Source organism: Colobus angolensis, unplaced genomic scaffold (genome assembly GCF_000951035.1).
Source record: "Colobus angolensis palliatus isolate OR3802 unplaced genomic scaffold, Cang.pa_1.0 Scaffold133, whole genome shotgun sequence".
In the NCBI taxonomy this organism is placed as follows: Eukaryota; Metazoa; Chordata; class Mammalia; order Primates; family Cercopithecidae; genus Colobus; species Colobus angolensis.
This window is the reverse complement of record NW_012114411.1, coordinates 815,452-829,200: the sequence shown is the minus strand read 5'-3', so window position 1 is coordinate 829,200 and position 13,749 is coordinate 815,452. Positions and strand designations below refer to the sequence as shown.

The 13,749-nt window shown below is 44.7% G+C and overlaps 1 protein-coding gene across 1 annotated transcript in view; it reads right to left on the bottom strand.

Annotated features, from left to right (window-relative positions):
* Nucleotides 1-13,749, bottom strand: part of CDC123 (cell division cycle 123) — a 54,257-nt gene that overhangs the window by 2,220 nt on the left and 38,288 nt on the right. Inside the window, exons 8-11 of the mRNA XM_011934216.1 lie at nucleotides 12,559-12,634; nucleotides 10,426-10,548; nucleotides 9,219-9,247; nucleotides 1,179-1,307 (exon numbers count right to left, since the gene is read on the bottom strand). Coding sequence (XP_011789606.1) covers nucleotides 1,179-1,307; nucleotides 9,219-9,247; nucleotides 10,426-10,548; nucleotides 12,559-12,634 — 357 coding nt within the window. The remainder of the gene's footprint in view (nucleotides 1-1,178; nucleotides 1,308-9,218; nucleotides 9,248-10,425; nucleotides 10,549-12,558; nucleotides 12,635-13,749) is intronic.

Here is a 13,749-nt window from a genome sequence, read left to right as displayed (position 1 = left end):
AGTAGCTGGGATTACAGGCACCCGCCACCATGTCCGGCTAATTTTTTGTATTTTTAGTAGAGATGGAGTTTCACCATGTTGGCCAGGCTGGTCTCGAACGCCTGACCTCAGGTGATCCACCAGTCTCGGCCTCCCAAAGCGCTGGGATCACAGGTGTGAGCCACTACGTCTGGCCCAAAACTATTTTTTAAAAGATATAAAATGCTCACAAGAGAACACTGTGAAAATCTCAGGACATGTAATTGCGTATGTAGTATGATCTCATTTATTTACAAAGGTCTATGTATGTGTTTAAATGCACATTATATACCAAAATATAAACACTGGTTCTCAAGGTGGTAGAGTCATAGGTGATTTTTAAATTTTCTTTAAGAATAAGCATGTTACTTTTATGGGCAGAAAACAGCACTACAAAGTTGTTTAAAGATTAAAGTTTGGCTGTGAAGCTGACAGGAAAGGAGAGAGTGGCTGGGTGAAGAAACTTGGTTGAACATTGTTTTGCTTTTTTCAGATGGGAGGTATCTGAACATGACTAAATCTGGATGGACAGAGTTGGTAGAGAGGAAGAATTGGAAAAAGAGCAGAGGGCAGCTGGAGAGAGAGGAGGACACAGTGTCCTGAGATCAGACTCAGGAAGGGATGGACGAGTTTGTAGGTGTGATGAGTAATCAACTGAGGGAATTCTCATCAGTGGGTTCCCTTTTCCTAGAAAGAGGATGTTAAATCGTCCGCTGAGAGGAAGGAAGGAACGATGGGAGATTGAGAAGCGTCAAGGCGTGAACCAGTCACCATGGAAATGGAGGAGAAAGCTGACAGGAACCCGCTGGTCTGCACTTATGTAACTTTTCAGTCAGCCTCAGCAGCTGGGGCTGGGGTTACAAGGAACAGATGCATGAGCTGATCTGGGACCACGATTCCTCCAGGTTGGGTGTGACAGAAGCAGCTCAGAAAAGGAACTGAAAAAACGGATCAGATGATCCTGATTTCTGCACATAAAGTTAAGTGGTGCCCGCCTCTTTGACCACCACCACGGGGAAGTTAGCCACCAGGAAAGCTGTGTTACACTCTGCGCTTCGGAAGGGTCCTGGCCATCGCCGCCTACCTGTGCATCTGAAGAACAAGCAGTCAGTCAGTAGACTGAAAAGGTTTACGTTGTATCTATCTTAAAAATGTCTTACCTGCTCTTGAGCGTCTACTTCACTAAAATCGCCGTTTAAGTTGTTCTCAGATATCAGTTCTTCCCAGGTGAACAGCAGTGAATCTGTGACTTCGCCAAATGGATTAAAATCAATGAGCCACACCTTCCCCTGTAGCAGAGAGAGAGAAAAAACAAAAACAAACACAGTCTGTACTCTGTCTTCTGAGAAAGAAACGTGTTTTTATTCAGAGACAGGCTCTCATGCTGTTGCCCAGGCTGCAGTGCAGTGGTGTGATCACGGCTCACTGCAGCCTCGACCTCCTGGGTTCAAAGGATCCTCCTGCCTCAGCCTCCTGAGTACCTGGGACTACAGGCATGTGCCACCACATGCAGCTAATTTTTGTGTTTTCTTAGAGGACAGGGTCTCGCCATGTTGCCCAGGCTGGTCTTGAACTCTTGGTTTCAAGCGATCCTCTCACCTCAGCCTCCCAAAGTGCTGGGATTATAGACATGAGCCACATCACCCAGCCAGAAAGATATTCTTCATATTATTGTAATCTTAAAAATCTCACTATTTCAAAAGATCATCCCTCTAGGTCCCATGTGAGAAAGGGCCACCTGTCTGAAGAGAGTAGACAGAGATCTAAAGGGAGGGCCCCCTGTGAATTTAGAGAGAAGGGACCCAGAAAAGCTCTGCCTAAGAGATACATTCCAACTCCAGCCTCAAGCCACACTGGAATTTTAAGTCAAAGATTCTAGCAGGGCCGGGCGCAGTGACTCACACCTATAATCCCAGCACTTTGGGAGGCTGAGGCGGACAGATCACTTGAGCTTAGGAGCTCAAGACCAGCCTGGGCAATATGGTGAAACCCCATCTCTACAAAAAAATATACAAAAATTAGCTGAGGCTGGGCATGGTGGCTCACGCCTGTAATCCCAGCACTTTGGGAGGCCGAGATGGGCGGATCACGAGGTCAGATCGAGACCATCCTGGCTAACACAGTGAAACCCTATCTCTACTAAAAATACAAAAAATTGGCCGGGCGAGGTGGCGGGCGCCTATAGTCCCAGCTACTCGGGAGGCTGAGGCAGGAGAATGGCATGAACCCGGGAGGTGGAGCTTGCAGTGAGTCGAGACTGCGCCACTGAACTCCAGCCTGGGCGACAGAGTGAGACTCCGTCTCAAAAAAAAAAAAATTAGCTGAATATGGTGGCACATGCCTGCAGTCCCAGCTACTTAGGGGGCTGAGGTAGGAGGATCACTTGAGCCCAGGAGGTCAAGGCTGCTGTGAGCCGTGATCACAACACGCGCCAAAGTCAAGGCTGCTGTGAGCCATGATCGCAACATGCGCCCCGTCTACCCTGGGTGACAAAGCAAGACTGTGTCTCCCCCAAAAAACAAATTCCAGCAGGAAAGGGAACTGTCACCAAAGGCTCAGGGTCTGCAGTCTGACTGAAGCGCCTTCCCGGAGCCTTCAGTGCTCCGTTCAGGAGAAGCCAGACAGACCCAGGCAGTGCCTGCGGCTCCAGAGAGCAGCGCTTCTGACTCAGGAAGGTCTGCTGCCAAGAACAGATTTTTTTTTTTTTTACCATATGCAAGTATGAAGATGTTGTTTCCTTTCTTTTTTTTTTTTTTTTTGAGAGTCTCACTCTGTTGCACAGGCTGGAGTACAGTGGTGCGATCTTGGCTCACCGCAACCTCCGCCTCTTAGGTTCAAGTGATTCTCCTGCCTCAGCTCCCAAGTAGCTGGGATTACAGGCATGCGCCAGTATGCTTGGTTAATTTTTGTATTTTTAATAGAGATAGGGTCTTACCATGTTGGCCATGGTCTGGTCTCGAACTCCTAACCTCAAATGTCCTCCTGCCTTGGCCTCCCTGTGAGCCACCCTGCCCAGCCTGAAGATGCTGTTTTCTTTCTATGTGAATGTAGTAAGTCTGCAGAATAGCGCTTGACAGCGTATGAAGGGGAGGTTGGCCTCTGAGCAGAAAACAGCCAGTACTGACACGCAGAGAGCAGGGGCGCATGGGCCACGCCGCCAGGAATGACGGCCACGGCATCTGATCACAAACACCTAATGACACGAAGTGGATGGAGCAAAGATAAACCTTTTCTCACTGAAACATTCATACATTTGCGCCGTTTGGTTAACAATGAATGTTTTTTTTCTACAAATGTGTTCGGGCCAGGTCCTGAGCGGGTGTGTGTGCGTGAAATTCCAAGCACCAAGACCGCTGAGCCAGCATGCCTAATATCTGGTGCTGCTTCTCAGCAGAGCAAGAGCGAAATGTTAAGAAAGATGAAACATCTTATTAGGACTTGCTTCAAATTCCAGAACCTCTAGTAAGTGGCACAAGCCTGTCGCAGGATGCTTTCAGCACACCCGGTTGGGTAAGTTCCTCGTTTTCTACGAGCCCCAGGAGATGCCCTGCAAATCTCTCTCACTGCTTGAGTTGTTTCCTCATCTCCATTCGGCACCCACTTCTTCATTCCTGGAACTATGTGAAACAGTATCAGCCATCAAACAACTTCTTCGTAATGATGTCAACTTCATTTTGGCGAATACTGCTAAGATGTCTTCGATATATGTCATGACAACAAAATGGGTATTTTCTAACTTCCAAACCCTTTCTACTTGACTTTTTTTATTTTATTTATTTATTTTGAGACAGAGTCTCGCTCTGTCACCCAGGCTGGAGTGCAGTGGCGCGATCTCTGCTCACTGCAACCTCCGCCTCCCGGGTTCAAGCGATTCTCCTGCCTCAGCCTCCCGAGTAGCTGGGACTACAGGCGCCCGCCACCACACCCGGCTAATTTTTTGTATTTTTAGTAGAGATGAGGTTTCACAGTGTTACTCAGGATGGTCTCCATCTCCTGACCTCATGATTGGCCTGGCTTCGCCTCCCAAAGTGTTGGGATTACAGGTATGACCCACTGTGCCCAGCCTCTACTTGGCTTTTTATAATCAGTAAAACAAACTCATTATTTTTTTTAAATAATCACATCTTTAACACAGGAATATGCCACAATGCAAAAAACCAAAACACATTTTTTTCTTTTTTTTTCTGAGACAGAGTTTCACTCTTGTAGCCCAGGCAGGAGTGCAATGGTGCGATCTCACCTCACCGCAACTTCCCCTTCCTGTGTTCATGCGATTCTCCTGCCTCCGCCTCCCAAGTAGCTGGGACTACAGGCATGCGCCACCATGCCCGGCTAATTTTCTATTTTTGGTTGAGATGGGGTGTCACCATGTTGGTCAGGCTGGTCTCCAATTCTTAAACTCAGGTGATCCGCCCACCTTGGCCTCCTAAAGTGCTGAGATTACAGGCGTGAGCCACTGCACCCAGCCCAAAACACATTTTTAAATGAAAACAAACCACCACTTTAATTGGCAGTGTACTCTGTAGCTCAGAAGCTATCCTCTAGTACAAAAAAATGAGGAAGTAAAAAAACCCAGCTATAATCAGGCTTTAATAAAGTAGGAGGATCAGGATCAAGATTTTATAACTTTTTTTTTTTTGAGAGGGAGTCTCGCTCAGTTGCCCAGGCTGGAGTGCGGTGGCACAATCTCGGCTCACTGCAAGCTCCGCCTCCCTGGGTTCACGCCATTCTCCTGCCTCAGTCTCCCAAGTAGCTGGGACTACAGATGCCCGTCGCCACGCCCAGCTAATTTTTTGCATTTTTTTAAAGTAGAGATGGGGTTTCACCGTGTTAGCCAGGATGGTCTCGATCTCCTGACCCTGTGATCTGCCCACCTCAGCCTCCCAAAGTGCTGGGATTACAGACGTGAGCCACCGCGCGCGGCCATAACTTTTTTTTTTTTGAGACAGAGCCTTGCCCTGTTTTTGTGAGTACAGTCGCGTGATCTCAGCTCATTGCAACCTCCTCCTCCTGGGCTCAAGTGATCCTCCTGCCTCAGCCTCCCAAGTAGCTGGGATTACAGGCACCTGCCACTGTGCCTGACTAATTTCTGTATTTTTAGTAGAGATGGGGTTTCACCATGTTGGCCAGGCTGGTCTTGAGCTCCTGACCTCAGGTGATCTGCCTGCCTCAGCCTCCTAAAGTGCTGGGATTACAGGCGTGAGCCACCACGCCCGGCCATAACATGTTTTCACGTGACATCTCAAGCAAAAACAGCCTGAGAAGTTAATTCTGCTTTGAGGCAATCCAATAAGCAAAGAGCAGTTGGACTAACTGTCCTTGTACCAACTGACTGTCCCCCATCCCGATCAAGCTGTAGGGACCAGACACTGTGTTAGGCACTAGGGTATGACAATCGTAACACAGAATCGATTCCTTCCAAGAGCTCAGGCTTGAGCAGAACACACATCTCCTCCCCAAAACAGAACCAAAAACCATCCAACAATGGCAATGTGCAGGTATTTTGCTTCGAGAGAGGCAAGAACAGGGAATTGCGAGAGTGGAGAGGCGCAAAGGAGAGTGTGCCTGCACGTGCGAGGGAAGGCTGGAAACGTTTCCCAAAGGACCTCGGCACCTGCGGGATAACAGCGATGCTCTGGGAGGAGGGTAGTGTTGGCAGGAAAAGCGGACCACTTAGCAAGAACGGCAGCTCTCTTGTGCAGAGGCCACGCCACGACCGCCCGTTGTGGGAACAGGTTATTTTGGCTGGAGTGTGAGATACGTGAGGGCTCCAGAAACACAGCCAGCTATGGTAACTCTCGAGGCCTGCTGTTCCAAACAGGATGAAACACATGCTATGACACGCCCTTTAAAAGTGTAATTGAGATTATGAGAAAGATCGGGAAATTCCCAGGGGCCAGAAACAAGAAGAACCCGAAGAACAGAACTAAACGAATCAACTCTAGTGCTGTGGGATCCTGTGGGAGGGTCTCCTAGCAGACTGGCCACGGGAAGGGAATCAGAACTCAGACACCAACTCCAGAAAGCCACAGCCTCAGGAAAGGGCTATGAGGAGACAGTTCTAATGGAGGGGCAGGAGACAATGACATTGTCCTCTGAAAAAGTTTTGGGGAACATGGTAGAAGCAAATGAAAAATCCAAACTTTAGGATCTTTGGGATTCTCATAAACAAAAGAACAAGCTCACTGAAGATGAACTCAAAGTAAATAAATAAACTGATTTACAAAACAAAAAAGAAACAACCAGCCCGAATGAGAGTCTGCAAACGCAATAGGGATTAACGCCCTAAGAACTTGGGAAATCATCATCAATCTGAAGGTCAGTATAATATAAAAATATTGGTGCAGACAAAAAGACTAAGGGGGATCCATACCGCATACCAAACACGCAAAGGAACAAACACCAAACAGACACAATATTGAAATGGAGAACAAGAAATTACAAAAGAACTAGACAAAAACCATGGGGAAGTATTTTTTTAAATGATGGCTAAAATTCGAAAGCCAGAAAACCTGTAATCCCAGCACTTTGGGAGGCCGAGACGGGCAGATCACGAGGTCAGGAGATCGAGACCATCCTGGCTAACACGGTGAAACCCCGTCTCTACTAAAAATACAAAAACTAGCCGGGCACGGTGGTGGGCGCCTGTAGTCCCAGCTACTCGGGAGGCTGAGGCAGGAGAAGGGCGTGAACCTGGGAGGCGAAGCTTGCAGTGAGTGGAGATCGCGCCACTGCACTCCAGCCTGGACGACAGAGCGAGACTCCGTCTCAAAAAAAAAAAAAAAAAAAAGCCAGAAAAGCAGCAAATAATATATGTGATCTTGTTCACAGGAAAAGACTAATGACAAAGGCCTCTGTAATACCTAAACAGTGCCTCTATTTTGAGGAAAATAATAGAAAAAAGTGAAAAAGACAAGAAGCAATGGTTCACAGAAACGACCCTTAAATATACAAAAACATAAACTTCATCCTCATTTACTAAGAAAAACAGAAACAGAAATTATACAGAAACATCATTTCTCTATGAAACCCCAAAAACCCTGAAGAGTGTGACCCTATACTGTAATGGCAAGCTCTGAGGAAGCCTACTCTGATGCATTCCCAGGGGGATCTGCTCAGGTGTAACCTCTAGGGAAGGTAAACTGCAGTATCTGTCAGCATTAAAATACATTTCACTTTTGAGCCAGCAATTCCGCTTCTAGGAATTCACCCTGTAGATTCACCTGCAGCGTGGGAAATGACACACGTACAGGATTATTCACCATGGCAGTCTGCAGAAGACCAGACACAACCTGGTGTACACTGAGAGGCATGACAGTTATGATCATGGCTCACTGCAGCCTCAACCTCCCAGTCTCAAGCGATCCTCCCAACTCAGCTCCCAGGAGGAGCTAGAGGCACAAACCACCACACCTGGCTCATTTTTATGTAGAGACGAGGTCTCACTATGTTTAGCCCACCTGATCTCGAACTCCTGGGCTCAAGCCATCCTCCCACCTCAGCTTCCCAAAGTGCTGAAAATACAGGCGTGAGCCACCACAATGGCCTAAAGCCCCTCCTTCTAGTAACTCTTAACAGACACCATCATCTTTGAAGACAATGAGGTGAAAATAGAGTGATGTCTTCTGACGTAAGAGTTAAATGAACAGTTAACAGTTATTCTGGGACATGACAATATGGGCTATATCTTTTTGTCCAAAGATGATTCAAAGATGTCCAAAGGTGACTCAGATCAAATGACTGTCTCACTTACAATGAGGCTGATCTAAGCACGGAGGGGGAATGAGAAATAAAGATGACATGTCTTGGGCAGTGAAATCTCTGCTCTAGTAATTTTTCATTAAGTCAGCAGTACGTAAGTTTACTAATAAGTCACTTTAACTTTTTCCTTACAGAAGTTTTCATCACTTTCAAGATTTAAAAAATAAAGTAATCCTCTTCTGTCTAAAAATAAAACTAACTCAAACTCTGAGTCACTTTTAAAATAATAATAATAATTATTATTATTTTTTGAGACAGAGTTTTGCTCTTGTTGCTCATGCTGGAAAGCAATGGCGCGATCTCGACTCACTGCAACCTCCACCTCCCAGTTCAAGCGATTCTTCTGCCTCAGCTTCCTGTGTAGCTAGGATTACAGGCATGCGCCACTATGCCGGGCTAATTTTGTATTTTTAGTGGAGACAGGGTTTTTCTATACTGGTCAGGCGGGTTTCAAACTCCCCATCTCAGGTGATCTGCCCGCCTTGGCCTCCCAAAGTGCTGGGATTACAGGCCTGAGCCACTGTACCTGGCCAAAATAATTATATAAATATCACAAACTGAACTATTTTAAGCAGGCCCTGACCTCTGACACAAATAAAAAGTAGGATGGAAGGTGCCCATTTACCGACCAGCTCAATAAAGAATCCCTAAATCATGGTGCACAATGATTTCAGGTATTAAGTCCCCTAATGTTAGGTATATTTTAAGGGGAGATTTTTGACCATGGTGAATTTCAAACACCTTAGTTGGTGTGAGGGAAAAAAAAAAATTTGAGGAGGGGATGGGGTCTCACTCTGTCACCCAGGCTGGAGAGCAGTGGCGCACTAAAGGCTCACTGCAGCCGTGAATTCCTGGGCTCAAGAGATCCCCCCAGCTCAGCCCCTTGCATAACTGGGCACACACCACCAGGCCCGGATATTTTTTTTTTTCTCTTTTGAGGCAGAGTCTCGCTCTGTTGCCCAGGTTGGAGCGCAATGGCGTGATCTGGGCTCACTGCAACCTCTGCCTCCTGAGTAGTTGGGATTATAGGCACCTGCCACCATGCCTGGCTCATTTTTTTGTATTTTTAGTAAAGACGAGGTTTCACCATGTTGGCCAGGCTGATCTCGAACTCATGACCTCAAGTGATCCTCCTGCCTCAGCCTCCCAAAGTGCTGGGGTTACAGGGGTGAGCCACTGTGCCCGACCTGGGCTGATTTTTTTTATTTTTAGTAGAGATGAGGTCTCACTATGTTGCCCAGGCTAGTCTCAAACTCCTGAGCTCAAATGATGTCCCTGCCTCAGCCTCCCAAAGTGCTGGGAATACAGGCGTGAGCTGCTGCACCCAGACAAAATATTTTTTGAGCAGTAGATCCTTCACACACATAGCAAAGGCATGCTCTGCCTGCTTATAAAACCAGCTCTTATTTTAAAGCATATCAGACAGAGTTTTTACTTACCCTACTGTCTCTGTATATATCGAACACAACTGTAAAGGAGAAAAAAAGTCCGTTATTAATGAACTAATATTTCCTGATGTAAATCTCCTTTTGAGTTTTAATCAAAGACAGCAGAATACAAATGACCCTGAGGACTTAATGCTTCTAAATCTCAAAACTTCAAACATAAAAAAGCATCCTGCCATGTTTTATTTATGTAACTTTGCTTTACTGTTCTCTGTTCCCCAACCATAATCCCCTATATTTAAAAATTCAAACCAAACACCAACATCATCTCAACCAGTTCCCCATCATAGACTGGTTCTATGGGAATGACAGGAGGAGTCACTGAGCAAAGTACTGGTGCAAGGGGCATTAATCACTGATCCGGGACAATGCAATGAGCAAAGCTTATAGTAGAAAGCAGAAAATCGAACGAGGCCTGAAGCATGATTCATCTTATTTTAAGTCAAATCTGCCGCAGAGCCCAGTCTTGGCAAGTAGAGAAAATGTCAATCATAGCAGATATAATTTTCAGATGTATGAAAACTCTCACACAATATACTTTCAATTCTTAAAAACAACCCACAAATGTTTACTTTGTAACTGGTGCTGTCTTGGATCATTCAGAGAAGCTAGAAAGGTAGATGGACTTTGTTCTCTGTAGACAGCCCCTTTGAAATACACAATCAAACATCTAAAATAAGAGGGGGAACTGACTTTGCAGTAAAAAAAGATTTTAGTTAAGTAAGATGAAATTAACATGGCTGGTGTGGTGGCTCACACATGTAATCCCAGCACACTGGGAGGCTGAAGTAGGCGGATCACTTGAGGCCAGGAGCTCAAGACCAGCCTGGCAAACATGGCGAAATTCCATCTCTACTAAACATACAAAAAATTAGCTGGGTGTGGTGACGTGCACCTGTAGCCCCAGCTACTTGGGAGACTGAGGCAGGAGAATCACTTGAACCCGAGAGATGCAGGCTGTGTGAGCCAAGATCGTACCACTGCACTCCAGCCTGGATGACTGAGTGAGACTGTCTCCAAATAAAAAAATAAGAAGAAGAAATTAACATACAAACTATCAAAAATAACAAATAATAATATAGTAAAATGCTTAAAATACAGTATTTCAAATCTAGTTATTAGGATATACACCATAGTAAATAAGGTCCAGCAACACTGTATACTTCATTTCATTTTACTGGATCAATAAAAAAATACTCACAGTCTTCATCTAAGAATTTGTACTGTATGTGTTTCTTGAAAAAGTCTTGTATACATCTGCAAATTTCTTCCTTTTGTTTAGAAATATGATCATAGTATTGTGTGTAGTCTCTTTGAGAAATACCTGACAAGAAAATATTTTACATTCTGTTATTATACAATATTCTTTTCAAAAACATCAATACGTGATTTAAACATTTTGTGGAAAGAACCATTAAAGTAGACTAGAAGATCACCTGGATGGGTACTGCATTACACACGACCCAGCTGTAAGGATTCATATGAACAGGTGAATCCTGAAGTCCTACACTGCCATGTCTCCTTACTTCTGGAAGAATTTACTGTTTTTTTTTTTGTTTTTTTTTTTGAGACAGAGTCTCACTTATTGCCCAGGCTGGAGTGCAGTGGCACGATCTCAACTCACTGCAACCTCTGCCACCCGAGTTCAAGCGATTCTCCTGCCTCAGCTCCTGAGTAGCTGGGATTACAGACGCCTGCCACTGCGCCTGGCTAATTTTTTTTTGTATTTTTAGCAGAGACAGTGTTTCACCATCTTGGCCAGGCTGGCCTTGAATTCTCATAATCCACCCACCTCGGCCTCCCAAAGTGCTGGGATTACAGGTGTAAGCCACCACACTCGGCCTTTTTTTTTTTCTTTTTTCTTTTAGAGACAGGGTCTCATTCTATTGCCCAGGCTGGAGTACAGTGGCACAATTATAGTTTATTACAACCTCCACCTCCTGAGCTCAAGTGACCCTCACACCTCAGTCTCCCGAGTAGCCGGGACTACAGGCATGTGCCACCATGCCTAGCTCATCGTTTTATTTTTTGTAGAGACGGGGTCTCAGTACATTGCCCAGGCTGGTCTTGAACTTCTGGCCTTAAGCAATCCTCCAGCCTTGGCCTCTCAAACTGTTGGCATTACAGGTGTGAGCCATAGCACCTAGCCCATAGAAACAGTTATTTTCATTTAGTAAAATGGAAGGAATTCGAAGTCACAAAAAGTCTTGTTACGTAAAAAATTAAAGCAGCAATTCTAAGCCCGCACACGTAATCAACTGCTGCTGCTTTGATTTCCTCCAAAGAAGTCTCTGCAAATTGGTACACTCTTACACTTTCTTTGGGAAAATATCATTCTTCACCAGATGCCTGCCATATTCATACTGTATTGCCTAGAAGCAGTCTATTTTTCTTGTTCATACGTGCTACTTGGCCTTCACAGCCTGCTCGCTCAAGCCATGGAAAAGTAAACATTCCTTTTTTCAGGGTGACTTGCTGACATGATTCCAAACACACTAACGGGACTATTACACAAACTCCCTGAATTTGCTCCGGTACTAGGGAAAAGTTCTCTGCTCTGAAATTCGGGTTTCCTATTCCTCAATCATGTGCCAACAGGACCCCCTCCTTTAGAGCACCTACACTGCTGCTTCCCCAAGAACATCGAGCAATATGAGAAATGCGAACACCCCAACTTTCTTTCAGGTGGGTTAACACATTTCAACATCACATTCAATGAATCAATACTGCTGATTTGACTGTATTCAAATTACACTTTTCTAGGTTGAAGATAAATTTTACTTCATGGAAAACATGCATAAACAAAATAAAGAACGAATTCTCTTCAATATTTAACCTTAATAAATCATAGCAAACAAAACAGTAACCTGAGAGGAAAGAAAATGGGTGTCTTAGAAGAAGACACTTACTTGTCCACATATTTCTCTTGCTAGAATAATAAACAGTGCCCCAATAATAGAAATAAAGGTTCCAAAACTTGACTTTTTATGACGCTTAAAATAAGCAGACTATTGCTAAGTACTGCTTAGGAAAATTCCATACAGAGTTCCTGATTCCTAAATCAGGAATAGTGACAACCACCACTTTTATCTCTGGAATCCAGACAGCCATGATTATCTGACAACACCGTGTCCTGTGGCAAGGGAATCTGGGCTCAGGATTCCTGTCAACACAGCATTCCAGAGAGTCAGTATCAACTGGTTAGAGGTGGCATCTGAGATGAAAACAGATTGATATCCCAATCCTAATTACTGGAAATTTACTTCCAACAAAAGCTTGTCTTCTTTTAAAGACGACTTTCAAGGATAAAACAAACAAACAAACAAAAACTCACCAATAAGCTTGTTTTCCTTGACAAAACATCGAAACTCAGCCCCAGGAATCAATTCACACCATTTTCGGAGAACAAGCTGTATACAAAGGACAAAATATTTAATATAACACAACCATATGGTAAGGTCTACCAGGTAATTTTAGGTCGACACTTGATCTTAATGATTGCCATTATCAAATGGTTTTTTAAAAAGAGGCATCATATAACATTCTTGGCCAGGCATGGTGGCACATGCCTGTCAGCTACTCAGGAGGCTGAGGAAGGAGAATCACTTGAACCCGGGAGGCGGAGGTTGCAGTGAGCAAAGATCGCGCCATTGCACTCCAGCCTGGACAACAAGAGTGAAACTCCATCTCAAAAAAAAAAAAAAAAAAAAAAAAAAATTCTTAACATGAGATGTAGGGAATAGAGTTGTGATCTATTATTCTAATAACTGCAAGAAAATTGTGCTAAAATTCTATGACAAAATGCATCCTTGTCAGGTAGCTGCCATTTTGAGAGTACTGACATACAAGCACACCATCAAGAACGTAGTTACATCTTTTCACCACAGTGCCATATATCCATTCATATGTTCTGCACCCCTTGAGGAATATCAAATAATAAAGTAATTCCAGCCGGGCGCAGTGGCTCACTCCTGTAATCCCAGCACTTTGGGAGGCTGAGGCGAGCAGATCACCTGAGGTCAGGAGTTCGAGATCATCCAGGCCAACATGGTGAAACCCCATCTCTACTAAAAATACAAAAACTTAGCCAGGCGTGGTGGCAGGTACCTGTAGCCCCAGCTACTAGGGAGGCTGAGACAGGAGAATCACTTGAACCCAGGAAGCAGAGGCTGCAGTGAGCTGAGACTGCACCACTGCACTCTAGCCTGGGCAACAGAGCAAAACGCTATCTCAAAAATAAAATAAAATAAAGTAATTCTAAACTTGTCTACCTTAAGTACCAAGAGATAATCCTTACTTTGATATAATTATTATTGAGGTTTTGTCACAATGAATCACCAAAATAACTCTCTCACTATTTTCTCAATATTTTAGTCAATCAATTCTACCCTTGGCCCAAATCACAAATGGGTCTTATTACTGTAATTAATAATTATTTAGGCCGGGCGCGGTGGCTCAAGCCTGTAATCCCAGCACTTTGGGAGGCCGAGACGGGCGGATCACGAGGTCAGGAGATCGAGACCAT